The sequence below is a fragment of the Sarcophilus harrisii genome, chromosome 2 (genome assembly GCF_902635505.1).
Source record: "Sarcophilus harrisii chromosome 2, mSarHar1.11, whole genome shotgun sequence".
In the NCBI taxonomy this organism is placed as follows: Eukaryota; Metazoa; Chordata; class Mammalia; order Dasyuromorphia; family Dasyuridae; genus Sarcophilus; species Sarcophilus harrisii.
In genome coordinates, this window is record NC_045427.1 from 642,769,390 (window position 1) to 642,787,838 (window position 18,449).

Below are 18,449 nucleotides of genomic sequence, written 5' to 3' on the forward strand. Positions count from 1 at the left end.
GTAAATCACATGATATGGGGTCTGACTTGGCCCCAAATCACCTAGACAGGTATTCAGATATTCTGAGTCTCAGGGCATCTCCACAGGGCCATCCCGGCTGATAGTTCATCGTCACCACTGTTCTCTTGCCTTTCCTGAGATCTTTCCAACCCGCCGTGCTTAACTGCCCAATGGACCTCCATCCCACTACCCGTCTCTTTCAGTAACCGTCTTCTCCACATCTTCTAGATCAGAGACACGAGCCAAGAGCCCTGTGGCCGACTGTCGTTTCTGAAAGAACCAAAGACTACGAAAGGACTGCCCCAAACGGCCGTCTGCAACTTAAATATTACCCTTCCGGCACATAAAAAGGTATCTCTCCCCGCTCTGCTTCCTGTGAATCCCCCCGCCCTCCCACCCTCCCCTGCTAGTCTTGAGGAAGTAGGACCCTGAAATGTGAGCCGTGGAATGACTGCTTTGGAACGTGATTCCAGCGACCCAAAGTCCAGTGTCACTTGTCTGTGTGTGGAGAAAGGCTTTGGTTCTTGTGACTTTGGTGTTGGATCCCTGTGGTTGTTCTGACCCGGTCTTCTGTTTGCTGCTCATGCTTTTGTTCATGCTTCCAGTAATGTCACGAGTTCCTTTGCTGTGGGTGTGCAGTCTCTGGTTTCTCGGTGTTGGCTTTTTTGGGTTTGCTTTGCTTTCTAAACCAGCTTGCCTTTTGTGCTCCCTACTCAGTCCTTTTCATATCCTGATATTCTTTTCCCTGCTGCCCATTATAATATTCCTTGTCTCTGCAATGCATCTTGGGACCAAAAGGAAACAGAGTCAGATCCAGATGATGAGGTAATATGACCACTTCTGTTTTTATTTTATCAGAAGTAGAATAGAATTGAAAGCTATTTAAGAAAAGCTTTCTGATGAAAGCGGAAGGGTGGGAATATGATAAAGGGAGGATCTAGGTTGATGTCTTTTTAACCTGACTTTTTAAAGTTTAGAGACAGCGTATTTTGAGTATATTTCCCTAAAGGAAACAAAAAATGTGTTTTTATGATTCTCTCACCGTTTTTATTACCAGTTCACACGACAACATCAGAAAGAAATAGGAGCTCACATAATACGAAAACATGAAATTTCCACTGGGACTCTGCTGTGTACCAAGTCAGCTAGAGCTCTGCCACATTAGCCCAGTATTTAGGACAGCAGAAACATGGGAGAGTTCTTGTTGCTGTCAGCTTGAAGGGTGGAGTTCACCATTCACAAAAGTCAGGTTCATAGCAGGGCTGTGAGGGCTCATTCGCTGGCTATTGATAAAAATTATTTCCCATCCAGCTAAGAGGCACTTGCCGTTTGGAAGGGGTTTGGAAGGCAGTTGGACGAGGCGACAGAAGTCTTGTGTTTGGAGGCTGCCTTATGTGACTTCGAAAAAATCACTTTCCCTCTCTGGCCCTCAGTTTCCCTTTTCTGTAAGATGAGAGGTTTGGACTAGATGACCTCTATGATGCCTTCCAAGCTATGACTGTTTTATCCTGGATATATCTATATATGTATTTCATTGATTAATTATATCTAGATATAGATATGATTATATTGATACACATATATAATATGTGTGTATATACATACCTATGTAGCCATCTGCACACATTATATATATTTATAAATATATGCACATATATAAATATATATGTACACACACACACACACACACACATATATATATTGTATATGTATCGGAGATGTCCCAGGAGAATACATAAAAAACTTGAATCAGAATAAATAAGGTGTGGATTTAAATCCCACTTCTGAAACACACTGGTTAGTGTGATCCTGGCCAAGTCACTTTGCCTTGAGGGAATTGACTGTTCCATTGAGATGATAGATCTAGAGAAAAATTATTCACCTACCTATGTGTGCATATATACTTACACACATGCATATGTAAATATATTCATGTGTTATGTAGATGTCTAGATGTTTACACGCCTTAGTAACCAAGGTTTAAATTTTGAGTTCTCATAGCTCTCCCCAAGTTCCACTACAGCTCAGTGTAATAAATACCGCAGACCATTATTTAGCTCCTACTGTATGTTGATTAATATTCTAAGTCTGGGAAGAGATAAAAGAGTTGACCTTGACAGTGGAGTTATTTTATTTTTAAACACACAAACACTTAATCAGAATCATAAGTGACAACAGCAATAGCTAGAACACAACTGACATTTTTGCTGATCAAAATATCAGTGTCTTTTGAAATTCACCACCCCTTATTTTCTGCCAGAAACAAACTTCTCCCATGGCTTCGTTGATTGGTCCATTAACTGCAGTCTTTTAGATAGAGTTTACCTTGTGGCCTCTGGGCTTTTAGGACATAATGAGTCTGAACAAGATCCTCGTCAGCCTAAGACAGAGTGTGTCATGTTTTCTGTCTCTTTGTAATTCCTTGTAGTGTCCTGTGTTAGTGCTTCTCTACCTGACCAACTGGGCTCTTTGGGAAAAGGGAGGAGAGGGGAGCGGGGGTCTTGGGAGGAGCTCTGTAAATTTACTGAAATGTTTAATTACAGAGAGAGCCCAAATAGAGATAAACGTTATAGTAAGTGACATCCTCATAAGCATATTTCAGTGCTTTGCAAATGTCACAAGGAAAATCAGTAGGAAAGGAAAAATCGACTTTTTACTTTTTTTTTTATTTTTTAATTTTTTGCAGACAGAGAAAGCTGATCGTCGCCAGAGCTTTGCGTCTTTGGCCCTACGTAAGCGCTATAGCTACTTGACTGAGCCTGGAATGAGTGAGTTTTCTAACATATTTACTAATAATATATATGAACTTTTATAAGAAGAGACATTTTTTCTATACTCATTTAATTCTTGGTGTCAGTTGGAAACACAAAATAAATGAGAAAATTTTTGAAGGAGAAATTCTTGGAGAAATTATAAATTTTTTGCTGTAAGAATTTGGGGTGGGGGGAAAACAGCTAGTTCATCGCTCCAAAGCCAAATTTTAATAGAGATCATTGTAGAGTGTTCTATTAAAAAGATTCATTCTTCTGTCTTTGTCAAATTATCATGCACTCATCCTAGTTTGTTCCTTGGAGTATAGTTCTAGGGCTAGAGAGAATCTCAGATGCTCTTAAAAGTGCTGGACAGTGATATGATCCATGATCATTTTTATTTATCCTCAGTCCCTTCACTTGAAATGCATTCAAAGTCGTAGTGAGTAGCTGGATCTCTTTCTTATCCTTCATTCTTAGTTAAGTCTAAATAACCCATTAGTATTCATTTCTCTTCCTCTTCATTGGTCATCTTTTCTACAATCTTCTCCCCTTTGACTTTCCTATTTCCTCTCCTTACAATGACATCAGTTCCCTCCCTGTCGTATCTGCTAAGTTGTGTTTCTCTAGTTTTCATTTCTTTGTTATCCACCCTTCCAATGCATTTTCAAGGTGTAGATTTCCCTCCATACCAGCAATCTCTTCAGTGCATTTGGGCATCTGCCATCTTTGGAAAGACATTTTTATTCTTTGGGGGCTCTTTTGACACCTTCAACCACCATTTCTAGACTCGTGTAAAAGTTGTCCAATCAGGCAGTAAATCCATTCACTTATAATTCGGTCAGATGATTGGGTTGATGATCCCTTTGTTATCACTTCTTCCACAAAGGGCTGGTTTGATTGCTTCAATTATTCCATCAAATTATTGAACACCTTCTGGCCTCAGACACTTAATATGTCCTAACTGTGTGACCCTGGGCAAGTCACTTAACCCCAACTGTCTCAGCAAAAATAAAATAAAATAAAATAAAATAAAATAAACACCCATTCACAGACACATAGAATATCAGAAGATCACATAGCCCAACATTTTACTGAGAAGAAAGTTGAAACCCAATGAACGAGGGTGAATTGCCCAAAGTGCTTCTGCTAGTAGTTAGAAAATAATATCCAATAATAATATATAATAACATATAAATGATAAATAATATATAAAAATAATACATAATAATAACTGATCATTGGACTGAGTCTGAACTAAAAATCCATGTTTTCAGATTCTTGGTCCAGTATTCTTTACACTACCTACCCTTAGCTAATGAAAGGAAGCATAAAATAAGATCTCTGCCCTCAGAGTAGCTGGGGAGATAAACTGTACGCGCGCACACACACACACACACACACACGATTAGACATAAATAAATTCAACAAATATCCAATTTTATGAGCAGAATTCGGTCCTTAAGCTGGGGGCTGTGTAAGGGACAGGGGATGTACGATGCTAGTATCCCGGAGCTTACCAAGGAATACTAGTTACTGTGTGCCCCCAAATAGGCCCTGTTCATGCATCATGGATAGAGAAAAAGTGTCAGAGTTGGGGAGAGACCTCTGCTTCCTCTTGATGGTGTGATCCTGGGCAAGATAGCTAAGTCTCTCAGTGCCCCAAGAAACTCTCTAAGGATATTGATTACGTTGCAGGAAGCTGCCTGCATTGGTGGGGAGAGTTTCCAAGCAGGGGACAGAAAAAACTTTCTTGATAAAAATGAGCATTATATCGATTCTGGTGTGAATGGCAGAATCTCCAGCTCTGAATCCAGGGAGAACAGCAAAGTGATGGGGAAAGACCTTATTGACATTTTTAATCTGAAATGCAAGAATTAGTACCTAGAACTCAAAAGGTGAACTAAGATTCTAACAGGCGTCTGAGTTCAGGTGGCTTTCTCACATGGTCCTAGGGGTGTGTTAGGAAGCCTCTAAGGTCAGGGATCCAGAAGGGAGGACTAGACTTTGTTGACCTTGTTTTCTCAAGAAAGTTGACTCCGGTCCCCCATTTCCTGACAAGCTCTCGAAATACACTGACCTTAGAATTAATCCTCCTCTGCTGTTCAAATACTGTCAGGAATATTCAATGCAACTCCAATAATGATGTAAAATCGTGTCTGATTTTTATCCAGTTCCTTGACCACATAGGGGTAGCCCTGGTTAGGTACTTAGCTGATATCCCTCGGGCATGATCTTTAGACTTTTCAGCTTTTCCTTGGGTCAGTGGAGATGGCTTAGAGTGCAAAGTTTCACAGAATCTCTGGCCACCCTTTCCCCCACCTGCTAGGAGCTGCTTCTCATGGTGTTTAGCTTTAGCTAAAATATGTCTCACCTCTTTTCTCAACTCAGGAAAGAGAGGCAGTTATTTTTGTGTGTGCTGTTAGACTGCTAAAGGCATAAGCTCTCATGTTTGGAGGGAAGGTGGGCAGGGAACAATAGAAAGAAAAAGGAAGTGGCTCTTACTGTATGAAATCAAAGCCACAGATTTGCAAAGGCTTGACATTAAAAGTTCTTAGTTCTTTTATTTTTTATTTTTTAATTTAAGTGACTTTCCTAGGTCACTCAGCTTGTAGTTAAGTATCTGAGGCCGGATTCGAATTCAGGTTCTCCTGACTCCAGGGCACCATCTAGTTGCCCCTCTCCTCCTTTTTCAGATCAGGAGACTAAAACACAGAAAGGTGAATTCATTTGCTCAAGGTCACACTAGGAAGAAAGAGGCAGAGTGAAATTTGAACCCAGCTCTCTTGTGTCTCTGCAAGTCTGTTGAGCCTCCTACTGCTATAGCAAACTGACCGTAAGCCCAGAGCTTCCTGAAGACTATTTTGCCATCCATAGAAACCTTGGAACATAGAATGTCAGAATTAGAAATGGCCTGAGAACGTAGAATGTTAGCGATGGAAAGAACTTTAGAACACTTATTGGTGGAGCAGGAAAGGACGTCAGAACAGAAACTGATAGGGATCTTAGAGCCCAGAATGTCAGGGCTGGGAGGGTCATGAGCTGGAAAGAACCTTCCGATATTGAATGAGCTGTTGGGGTGGAAGGGATTCTAGAATACAGGGTACGAGTGGAAGAAGGTATCTTTGAGATCAGCTTGTCCAACCACTTCATTGTACAAATAATTTTGAAAATCACATCCCTGGAAAGAAGTGCCTTGTCTAAGGTGCCCCAGCTTATTTTGCACAATCATTGTTCTATTTCCTCTAGAGCAGGGGTCCTCAAACTTTTTAAATAGGGGTCCAGTTCACTGACCCTCAGACTGTTGGAGGGCCGGACTACAGTAAAAACAAAAACTTTGTTTTGTGGACCTTTAAATAAAGAAACTTCATAGCCCTGGGTGAGGGGGATAACCATCCTCAGCTGCCGCATCTGGCCCGCGGGCCGTAGTTTGAGGACCCCTACTTTAGAGGAAAGCAGGAAACAAGAAATCTTCCAAAGACAAAACATTCATAACCAAAAATACATTGCCAGTCTGTAGTATTCACATGAACGAGCAGTGCTGACTAACAAACCAGTGTCCACGGTACTGGGATTGCCCCCAAATCCATCCCTTCATCTTTCAACCTAAATGATTTCAAAACCTACCATGTTTATATTTGCATCGAATGATGTATTTACCAGTGGCTCCTTACATTTCCCATGGAATTGTGGGAACATCACATGAGTATTAGGGGTCCCTTAGTCTGCCCTAATTCTTCCTGCTTTCTTAAGAATAAGATGAAAGCACCAGAAAGGATGTTTTCTGAATATTTGAATTTAAATGTACACTAGGAATGAACATCTTCACCCTTGTGGGAGTAGCTGCTAATCCAAGAAGTGGATTGTAGCATTGATTGACACGGGCACGGCACGAAGAGGAACATAAAGAGATGAGGAGTCTTCCGTTTGCCCTTCGCATTTCCCTATTATTCTGAGCTGGTGTTTTTTGGAAGTGAGACTTGGATGAACTTTGAAGTAGAACGTTAAATCCTTGGCAGCTGACTCAAGTCTTTGTTGGGAGCTCGGTCTGATGCGCCGAGCTGTAGAAAGGCTGGGGGGCTTGGTCACCCTTGACGTTCCTTGAGCTCACCAACTTCACTGCTAGATTTTGGCCCCGTTGCCAGAAGACCGGTGGGCTGCCCTTGCTTCCCAAGGGGATAACTCTTCCAACATCGTGGTCTGTGGGCTTTGGGCACTCTGGGAACTAAGCCCATATTCTGAAATTATTCTCCAGTTATTTATTACTTTGTAACTGCTAGAATCCAGTGGGGGTGGAGGGTGGATGAGGAAGTACACTGTACTTATGCACTGGAGGTGATTAAAAATGTTAAAACCCAAACTGAACTTTTGTTGCTTTTGTATTTCCCTTACGATACCTTTTGAGAACTTCAAGTACCAAAATACCGATAACAATGATAATAAGGTCAAGACGACTCTGGGGTGATGCTGACCTTAGAAATTGGGGTACGATTAGGAAATTCGACAATTCTTAGGTACTGGATTTTCTCGATATCTCAAAAGGTACCAAGACACCACCTTTCATGGAAAAAGTGTGCTCTTCTTTTAAAATGCCTCTTGTGGAAATTTTTTTGAGTGTATATATGATGCATATAATATGGCCTATCAACTGTATTACATCCTTTGCTTGTTTTTGACATGATATACCGTGCATGATACCGATGTTTTTGGTTGCTTTGCTTGCTTCCGTTGATCATGAATCATTTTTTTCCCCTCATTTGTTATGTGTGACACCTGCTTATTAAGCCATTTCATGGTTTTTGGTTTTTTTTAAGTTTATTTATTTTAACCAAATAAAAGGAATATACTGCATGGAACAAAAAAAAAAACAGATGCAAAAAATTCCTTTTTTTTTTTTCTTTGAAATTCCAACTCAGAAACTTTCTTGCTCTTATTGGCTTTATGAGTGTGAAGCGTAATCGAATTGTGCATGGGAGATAAAGATTTGAATTCTAGTGGCTTCACAGTTTGCACATCAGTTGCCTGTCACTTAAGATATCTTGGGTTCTGCATGAAGTAGGCTTTGAGTGGCTTTTGACAAAGTTTTCTAGATACTTCTGTCAACCTACACGAGTTTATATTGTTTTAAATAGGTGCAATCTATGCCGCTAAAAGGTGCCAAAGGGAGGACATTCTAAATTACTAAAATGCTAATCGTTTGGTTGCACAAACATACAGGCAAAATGGGACCGCTAATGTGATTTCAAAAGTAGCCTATGAGAAAGTCAATAGGAAGTAAGAGAAGAATTTTTGGTTCTGGTTATTTTTCTCATCCGTGGATCCTTTCTTTGGGTTTTGTTTTCCATTGTTGGCACATTTGGTTGCTGCGTGCTTTCTGTCTTTGATTTCTCATCGCTCCTTGTTTTTATATATCTCTATTATCTTTTACTTTGGATCAGTTATGAATCTGTGGAACATTTTATTTTTCTTTGTTCTTTTTCAGTCATTCTTTTTGCCTCTCCCATTCTGAATCATACAAACAATTGTACTTGCTTTTGTAATATTTACAAAATTTACTGACCAATTTTCTTCTCTGGTCTCTCTGTTTTTCAACCATTTTTGTTGATTTTTATGTTTGATTTTGATTTTGAAATTTAAGAAACAGTTGAACGGAGTGCAGGAGCCACGAGATCCCTACCCGTCACTTGCTCCTCATACAAGTCATTCTTTTCTACGAGACCCTATCAGTCCTGGACCACGGCTCCCATGACAGTGCCTGGACAAACCAAGTCAGGCTTGACTTCCTTGTCCAGTTCTTCTTCCAATACTCCATCAGCTTCTCCATTAAAGTCAATATGGTCTGTTTCTTCTCCTTCTCCAATCAAATCCACCCTAGGCGCGTCGACGACATCATCGGTTAAATCCATTAGCGACGTGGCGTCCCCGATCAGATCCTTCCGGACGGTCTCTTCACCAATAAAAACCATTGTTTCTCAGCCTCCCTACGGCGTCCAAGTCTCTCCCGGGTCACTTGTTAGAGCTCCCGCCATAACCGAGGCTGCTCTCTCTCCTTTAAAAGGGCTGGCATCCAGTTCGACCTTTTCCTCTCGGACCTCTCCAGTGACCACGGCCGGCTCCCTTTTGGAGAGATCATCCATTACCATGACCCCCCCAGCATCCCCTAAGTCCAACATTAACATGTATTCTTCAACCTTGCCCTTTAAATCGATCATCACTTCCACCCCTCCGCTGGTGTCTTCCCCCTTAAAGTCTGTGGTGTCTCCCGCCAAGTCGGCAGTCGAGGCTGTTTCTGCCACCAAGGCCATGGTGGCTTCCTCCCTCGCTTCTCCCGCCAAACACATGACCGGGCACACAGAGGTAGCATTAGTTAACGGTTCCATTTCACCTCTGAAGTATCCGTCCACCTCGGCTTTGATTAACGGAGCCAAAGCCTCAGCCACCGCCACACTGCAGGAAAAAATCTCTGTGGCCACAAACTCTGTCAGCTGCGGCGTCAGCGCCGCCGCCGACGCAGTGGAGAAAGTGTTCTCCACCACGACCGCCATGCCGTTCTCCCCGCTCAGGTCATTCGTGTCTTCGGCACCTTCTGCTTTTCAGTCCATAAGAACTCCTTCTGTGAGCGCGCTCTACACATCCCTGGGGTCCTCGATGTCTGCAACTACCTCATCCGTCACTTCATCAACGATCACTGTGCCCGTGTACTCTGTAGTCAACGTCTTGTCCGAACCGGCGCTCAAGAAACTCCCGGACTCCACCTCGATCACAAAATCTGCGGCCGCCCTGTTGTCGCCCATCAAAACGTTGACTCCAGAGCCGCGTCCCCAGCCCCATTTCAACCGAACCTCGTCCCCCATTAAGTCATCCTTGTTCCTCACGCCCTCTGCTCTCAAGCTCTCCGCTCCCTCCTCTTTATCTTCGAGTCAAGAGATTCTAAAAGACGTGGCCGAGATGAAGGAGGACCTCATGAGGATGACCGCCATCCTGCAGACGGACGTAGCCGAGGATAAACCGTTCCCGGCAGAGCCGGCCAAAGAGGGGAGGATCGACGACGAAGAGCCCTTCAAGATCGTTGAGAAAGTCAAGGAGGATTTGGTCAAAGTCAGTGAGATCCTCAAGAAGGACGTTTGCGTGGAAGGCAAAGGGGCGGCTGCGGGATCCAAAAGCGACAAAGGACACTCCCCCGAAGATGACTGGACCGAGTTTAGTTCAGAAGAAATAAAGGAAGCAAGGCAGCAACAAGCTGCCCCGTGCCCTCTCGCGCCCACCCCAGAAAGGGTCCAGATAAAAGCAAAAACGATGTCGGAAAAGGATTACAACCTGACCAAAGTCATCGATTACTTAACAAATGACATTGGGAGCAGCTCGTTAACGAACTTAAAGTACAAGCTGGAGGATGCAAAGAAAGATGGTGAGGAGAGACAGAAAAGGATTTTAAAGCCGGCGATCGCTTTGCAAGAGCACAAGCTGAAGATGCCTCCGGCCTCCATGAGGCCCTCCACCTCGGAAAAAGAATTGTGCAAAATCGCAGATTCCTTCTACGGAACCGACACCATCTTGGAATCTCCTGATGATTTCTCTCAGCACGACCAAGACAAAAGCCCCCTGTCCGACAGTGGCTTTGAAACGAGAAGCGAGAAGACGCCTTCCGCCCCGCAGAGTGCGGAGAGCACGGGCCCCAAGCCACTTTTCCATGAAGTTCCCATCCCTCCGGTCATCACCGAAACGAGAACCGAAGTGGTCCACGTGATCCGAAGCTACGAGCCCTCTTCGGGAGAGATCACCGAGTCTCAGGAACGGCCCCTGTCACCCAAATCCTCACCGCCCTTTGCGGAACTGGAGCCAAAGCCGACCGCTTCCAGTATTAAAGAGAAAGTCAAAGTGTTTCAGATGAAAGCCAACGGAGAGGAGGAAGAGCGTACCCGGGCGACAGGCAAAGGCGTCCGCGTCAAGGAAGAGACCCACATCACCACTACCACGCGCATGGTGTACCATTCGCCGCCGGGGGGCGAAGGCAACTCGGAGAGAATCGAAGAGACCATGTCTGTCCACGACATCATGAAGGCCTTTCAGTCCGGGCGGGACCCGTCCAAAGAACTGGCAGGTCTGTTTGAGCATAAGTCTGCCATCTCACCAGATGCGCACAAGTCTGCTGCTGAGAGCCCACCCCAGCATGCAGAGAGGGACGGCCCAGTGAAACCCAAACTGGAGCGTATTATAGAGGTCCACATCGAAAAAGGTAACCAAGCCGAACCCACTGAAGTCATTATTAGAGAGACCAAAAAGCATCCCGAAAAGGAAATGTTTGTATATCAGAAAGACTTGTCTCGGGGCGATATTAACCTAAAAGATTTTCTGCCTGAGAAACATGAGGCTTTTCCCGGTTCGGAGGAGCAGGGTCCAGCCGAGGAAGAAGAGCTAACCGCGGAGGAATCCCTGCCTTCCTACCTGGAGTCTTCGAGAGTAAACACTCCCGTGTCCCAGGAAGAAGACAGCCGCCCTAGTTCTGCCCAACTCATGTCTGATGACTCGTACAAAACGTTGAAGCTTTTGAGTCAACACTCAATAGAATACCATGATGATGAGTTGTCAGAACTAAGAGGGGAGTCTTACAGGTTTGCTGAGAAAATGCTTCTTTCAGAAAAGATAGATGTGTCTCACAATGATACCGAGGAGTCGGTTACAGACCACGCTGTACCCCTTAGTATGGAGTTACAGGGGTCTGATAAAAGATCCAGAGACAAACTAGCCCCTGCCCCTAAAAGAGAGATTCTCTCCAAAATCTATAAAGATGTTTCTGAAAATGGTCTAGGTAAAATGTCCAAAGATGAGCATTTTGATAAAGTGACAGTATTACACTACTCTGGAGACGTAAGTAGCCCAAAACATGCCATGTGGATGCGGTTTACTGAGGACAGATTAGACAGAGGTAGAGAGAAGTTGCTATATGAAGACAGGGTGGACAGGACCGTTAAGGAGGCAGAAGAGAAACTGACGGAAGTGTCCCAGTTTTTTCGCGACAAAACGGAAAAGTTGAATGACGAGCTGCAGTCTCCCGAGAAAAAAGCTCGGCCCCAGAATGCCAAAGACGCCCCTTCTTCCCAGAGCTCGGCCAGCAGCAGCCCCGAGAAGTTACCGCCGACTGAGTCCCCGACATCCAGCGAGGACTGGGCTAGAGCCAGGCAGCCCGGGTGGGATGGCAAGGGCTTGCCGAAGGCCGAGGAGAAGAAAGCTGCCAGTTTGCCCAGCAGTCCGGAGCAGAAGCTCCCGTCCAAGCAGACAGAGGACAGCGTGCCGACGGGGGAAACCAGGGGAGGGCTTTCCCAGAGCAAAGCTGCGGAATCTGGCTTCCAGCTCAAACAGTCCAAACTCAGTTCCATCCGGTTAAAATTTGAACAGAGCATCCACCCGAAAAGTAAAGAGGGATCTCAGGAAGAAAAAAAGCCAGACGGCCCGTCCAAAATCCCAGTTAAAAAAATACAGGAGAGCAAGCTCCCCATCCACCAAGCGTATAGTAGAGAAAAGGCGCAGAAGGCAATGGATCCTGCGGATGGAGGGGCATCTTTGCAAAGGGAACCGCCGGTGGTGAAGGGAGAGCCATCCCAGAATGGGGAAACGGTGGCGGATGGTGCCGGTTCTGCCGACGTCCTGAAAGCGAGAACTGACGTGTCGAGTAAACCACTAGCCGAACGTTATTCTGAGCAGCAGTCAAAAGACTTGGCTTATAGCCTGAGCTCAGACTTGGCAACTAAGGGACCATGGGACAAAAAGATTTTTAGAACGTGGGAAAGTCCAGGGGCCACTAACCATAAGGCACAAAAAGAAAAACTCTCCCACGTGCTTGTTCATGACGTCCAAGAAAATCACATTGATCACGCAGAGATTCAGGGTCTTGAGCCAAAGGGCGAGCTGATCTCTGTGTCCGAGAGAGAACGCCAGTTGTTAACAAATGGAGCTCACTCTGAAATGAAGGAAGTGACTGTAAAATCTCCGTCCAAAAAGGTTTTATATAGGGAGTTTGTGGTCAAAGAAGGAGGGTGTGCCACCAGAAACGGTGACCAGGCCCCCCAGAAAAGCGAAGGCCCGGCCGTGTCACACATCCCGGTCCGAATTGCCGAGGAGAGGAAACTGTTGTCATCCTCTGCCATTCCCGACGGTTTCTGTGACCAGTCCAAATTTCCCCACTATGAACCACCCCCCAAATCACCCCAGTCCAGTTTGAGTAAAGAGACATTTGAGAGCCATCAGCTCAATTCCATAGAAGAGGAAAAGGTCACTTATTCCGAGATCAGCAAAATCTCCAAGCGTCAGAGTTACGTAGGGCTGTGTCCTCCCCTGGAGGAGACCGAGACGTCCCCTACCAAGTCCCCCGATTCCTTAGAATTTAGCCCAGGCAAGGAGTCTCCCTCCAGTGACCTCTTTGACCACAGTCCCATGGACGGATTGGAAAAGCGTGCCCCATTAGCCGAGACAGAGGGAGGGAAAGAGATCAAGACTTTGCCCGTTTATGTTAGCTTTGTCCAAGTAGGAAAACAGTACGAGAAGGAAATACAACAAGGAAATGTAAAGAGAATCGTGAGTCAGGAGTGTAAGACAGTCCAAGAGACCAGGGGGGCGTTCTTTACCACTAGGCAGCAGAAACAGCCCCCCTCCCCTCAGGGCAGCCCAGAAGATGACACTCTAGAACAAGTGTCCTTCTTGGACAGTTCGGGGAAGAGCCCTTTAACCCCAGAAACTCCCAGCTCCGAGGAAGTGAGTTATGAATTTACTTCTAAGACGCCTGACTCACTTATAGCTTATATCCCCGGCAAACCCAGCCCAATCCCTGAGGTTTCTGAGGAGTCAGAGGAGGAGGAACAGGTTAAGTCTACCTCCCTAAAACAGATAGCAGCCGTTGACCTAGAAACGCCCACCTCTCTGAGCAAAGACTCTCCCAAAAGGTCTAAAGGTAACAGGGTTGCCTATATTGAGTTTCCGCCTCCCCCGCCACTGGATGCGGACCAGGGAGAGCCAGAGAAGAGGGGCTCTTATTCCCCTGAGAGGGAGGTTGAGATGACTGAAGTCAGTCTGCAGGATGAGCACGACAAGTACCAGCTGGCCGAGCCCGTCATCCGGGTTCAGCCCCCCTCTCCGGTTCCTCCTGGGGCTGAGGTCAGTGACTCTAGCGACGATGAATCCATCTACCAACCGGTCCCGATCAAAAAGTACACTTTCAAACTAAAGGACGTAGAAGATGATCACAGAGAGGGTCCCAGATCCAAAGGTGCCGAAAGAACGCCCACCCCAAAAGAGTCGGGAGGCAACGGCCCCAGAAAGGAAAGCGAGCTCGACATTGGGCTTGACTCGCCGCAGAACGAGGCAGCTCAGAACGGGAACAATGACCAGTCTGTCACCGAGTGCTCCATTGCCACCACGGCAGAGTTCTCTCACGACACAGACGCGACAGAGATCGACTCTCTCGATGGCTATGACCTTCAGGACGAGGACGACGGCCTCACAGAGAGTGACTCCAAGCTCCCGAGCCAAACCCTCGACATCAAAAAAGATGTGTGGAACACAGAGGGCATCTTGAAGCCTGCCGACCGATCTTTTAGTCAGAGCAAGCTCGAAGTGATCGAGGAGGAGGAGGGAAAGGGAGGGCCCGAGGAAGAAAAGCCTCTCCCCAAAGGCTCAGAGAAGGTTCCCGAGAAGACCGAGCAGAAGTCAGGGACCCAGTTCTTCACCTTGGAAGGCAGACATCCCGACCGATCCGTGTTTCCTGATACCTATTTCAGCTACAAGGTAGACGAAGAGTTTGCAACCCCTTTCAAGACAGTAGCCACCAAGAGTCTAGATTTCGATCCCTGGTCTAATAACCGGGGTGACGATGAAGTGTTTGAGACAAAGTCAAGGGAAGACGAGTCCAAGCCGTTCGGCCTGGCGGTGGAAGACCGTTCTCAAGCCACGACCCCCGACACCACCCCAGCCAGAACGCCCACCGATGAAAGTACCCCAACTAGTGAACCCAACCCCTTCCCATTTCACGAAGGGAAGATGTTTGAGATGACTCGCAGTGGCGCAATTGACATGAGCAAGAGGGATTTTGTTGAAGAGAGGCTCCAATTTTTCCAGATTGGTGAGCATACTTCTGAAGGGAAGTCAGGGGACCAGGGGGAAGGGGATAAAACCATGGGCACTGCCACCACACAGCCACAGGCAGGGGACACCACAGTAGAAACAGACCTAGAGAGAACAGTAGAGGCACCCGCGGTTGAGCACAAACCCGCCATTCAGCCCGGTGGAGAGTGTCAGGAGGCAGCTCTCAGTAGTAGCCCACCGGAGAAGCCGCCACCGGCGGTGGCCACCGCTTCCAAGGTCGATCCCAAGCTGCGCACGCCGATCAAAATGGGGATTTCCGCGTCCACCATGACCATGAAGAAAGATGGCCCTGGAGAAGGGACAGAGAAAGTGGAAGCTATGCTTTCCAGTGGTCAGGGCTTAGAGAATGAAACCGTAACAGTGATTCCGAGTGCAGCAAATAGCCAGAAAGACTTTAGGCCAAAAGAAAAGCATGATTTTCAAAAAGATAATTTTAATAACAACAACAATTTGGATCCATCCACTATGCAGACAGATAACCCGGGCAGTAATGTAGCGCTCCCAGACCATTCCGTAGCCACTTGTGCCACTGAGAAAGCTAACCCAGGCAAAAGCTCTTTAGGAGCACTCCAAGGACACTGTTTAAAAGAGGCGCAGAAAGTAACCGAAGAACAAAAACAGAAAAAGGAATCGATAGGGCTTAGGCCAAAGTCCAAGCTGCCCATAAAGGCCACCTCCTCCAGAGATGCCTTCCCGCCAAAGCATGTTCCGAGCAAGGCAGTGGGTAAAGGAAGGCCAGTCAGTAGGCCCGAGAGAGCCAAAACCCCCAATTCTCCTCCCTGTCTAGAAGTCAGGTCCAGGATTCCGATAAAAAACCCACCCAGAGAGAACCTAGCTCTAGTCAGAGAAGCAGGTGCCAAGCCCAAGCCGGGCCAGCTAGAGAGGGGCAAGATCAAGCAGCTTCCTTCCAAATTGCCCGTAAAGGTAAGATCCGCCTGCGTGGCCACGACCACAGTGAAAGTCAGGAAAACGCAGCTCAGGGAGGTGTGTAAACATTCGATTGAATATTTTAAGGGAATTAGTGGGGAGACGCTAAAGCTCGTGGACCGCCTGGCTGAGGAAGACAAAAAGACGCAGCCCGAGGGGTCCGATGACGAAGACAGTACGTCCAGAAATACGTCCTCCTCAGAAGTGCCTCGGGTTTGCCCACCTCCCAATACACCGAAGCCCGCTAGAGATAAGAGAAAGGAGGCAGCGGCATTAAAATCAAAGAATGCAAAGGCCGGCAGTGAGAAAAGGAGCAGTAGGACTGGTGAGGATGAAGGCAGTCAGGTTTCTGGAGCGCTTTGGGCTCTCGTCCTGGAGATCCAGCCTAGTCTGTAAACTTTCCCACTTGTTGATGCTAGTGCATGACGTGTCGTGATTGCCTGTGGAGTGAATTAACTGTAGTGCTCATTGTCCGTGTCATCTGTCTGTGCTGTCTTAGAGAATCTTCTTTCTTCCTTTCTGAACAAACGCTGCACCGTAGACGAGCTAGGGAAGCATGCTGAAACCCATTGGTGTCATTCAGTGCTTTACGTGGGGCTCTGGCGATCCCGACTCTCCGTCCGAGGAGAGGAGGACGAGGGTCAGATGGCCCTCGCTGTGCGTCTCCGCCCGTACGCAGACCAGAACCGTCCTAACCGTTTGTAGCAAACTCATCAGCATGTTTAACTCCATTTTACAACATCCATTTAGTCGGCCACTTGGCCTTATGCAGGTGGAAACATAATGAACTCTATCAAAAAAAATTTATTATTTAATTTTGTTAAAAGAATTTGTGGAGGTCATTAGGATACATTTGAGTTTCAGCAATAGCCCCTCTGTAAAACCCAAGTACTTCTAAAGCACAATTTTCCGACGTGACGTCTTTCTCTATAAGTTTTTTAACTAAGAAATTGTACATCGCAGGTCCACAAAGTCCATGTGAACGGACTGATATCAGGATGGCCATTGTGGCTGATCATCTGGGGCTGAGCTGGACAGGTGAGTGCTTGCCGCCCCTCTCTCCCCCCCGCCGAAAGAATGGCAAACCTTCCTCTCCCGCCGTCTGCAAATCAGAGCAGGCGCCGAGCAACGCCAAGCCTTACTCCAGATGTTACAAAATACCGTTCTCCCGTGCGACGGGTTCTTGCTTTTTTGTTTTTTGTTTTTTTAACGTCTGCTACTGAGGAGACAATAGCAAAATTATTTTAGGAATTGGTGATCAAAGAATTTTAACAAGGCAAACTTGCCTCATTTTGTTCTTTCTAACAAAAGTTAATTCTATTGGCCTGTAGTCAGCTCTCTCACTTCTCTGTGCCAAAAGGAGAAGAGATAATGCAAAATAATCACCAGTCATGCAGAAATATGTGTATATGTGTTTGTGTGTGTGTATATATATATATATATATATGAATGTATACATATACATACATATATACACACATATACATTCATGTATATATACAAATACACACATATACATTTATATATACATATACGCATATATTCATATATATACATATACATTCACATATATACGTATATACACATATACATTCACATATATACACATACATGTATATATTCATATTTATATATACAAATACATATATACATATATACACATGCATACATTTATATGTACATATACATATATATACACCTCTGGAAGGTGCTGGGGGAGAGACAATATTTCATATATACATATATACACATGCATACATTTATATGTACATATACATATATATACACCTCTGGAAGGTGCTGGGGGAGAGCCAATATTTAGCTAAGACGAGGGTTTTGCTATCTTGTATGTAAATCATGTATTTGCTTTAGAAATGCAACCCAAGATCTACACACACACACACACACACACACACAGAGCTACCCCTTATGGAGCACTCTATGCATCTAAGATAGCAAAACCCTCATCTTAGCTAAATATTGGCTCTCCCCCAGCACCTTCCATGTTGTTCCGCCCACAGTTGATATAGAGCAAATTCTATTAGGTGAATAACTGAATCAGTGGAAAGAAAGCACATGGCCTCCTGTTTTATGTAAAAACTCTAGATTATATCAGTATTTTTTGATGTAGCTCCTTTTGAGTTTTGGCCTAAAGGTAGCTCTGTTGAGATGATTACAGTAATATCCTGCAGGTGAGAACATAATTGCTTTCCTTCCAAACTAAGGGGCTTAGGTTTAAACCCCGGAGGGTAATTCATTACTACCAGAAACTGCCAATACACATCAGTTCTCTTCTTTTCATTGTTGGCATCTCTTAACAAGCGTTTTCAGAAGTATATGATAAAGCCACAATGGGTGGTCTTCAAAATCCTTTTGTTTTCCCTCTTGTTTTCCAGAACTGGCGAGAGAGCTGAATTTTTCCGTGGATGAAATCAACCAAATCCGTGTAGAAAATCCCAATTCTTTAATTGCTCAGAGCTTCATGTTATTAAAAAAATGGGTTACCCGAGATGGAAAAAATGCGACAAGTATGATGGGATATTTTCTTTTTCCTTTGACAACTGTCTTCCACCTAGTTTATGGGGAAATTATCCAGGCCAGTGGATAATCCTTTGGTCTGATATATTGAGGTGTATT

The 18,449-nt window shown here is 45.3% G+C and overlaps 1 protein-coding gene across 35 annotated transcripts in view; it reads left to right on the forward strand.

The window, feature by feature from the left end:
• ANK3 (ankyrin 3) overlaps nucleotides 1-18,449 on the forward strand; it is a 592,702-nt gene that overhangs the window by 546,547 nt on the left and 27,706 nt on the right. For 26 of the 35 annotated variants that reach the window (XM_031956914.1, XM_031956919.1, XM_031956910.1 and 23 more), the window contains 6 exons: nucleotides 229-351; nucleotides 799-825; nucleotides 2,687-2,768; nucleotides 8,389-16,137; nucleotides 16,776-16,850; nucleotides 18,209-18,340. In XM_031956914.1, coding sequence (XP_031812774.1) covers nucleotides 229-351; nucleotides 799-825; nucleotides 2,687-2,768; nucleotides 8,389-16,137; nucleotides 16,776-16,850; nucleotides 18,209-18,340 — 8,188 coding nt within the window. The remainder of the gene's footprint in view (nucleotides 1-228; nucleotides 352-798; nucleotides 826-2,686; nucleotides 2,769-8,388; nucleotides 16,138-16,775; nucleotides 16,851-18,208; nucleotides 18,341-18,449) is intronic. The other 9 variants (XM_031956915.1, XM_031956933.1, XM_031956930.1 and 6 more) reach the window with 5 other exon arrangements.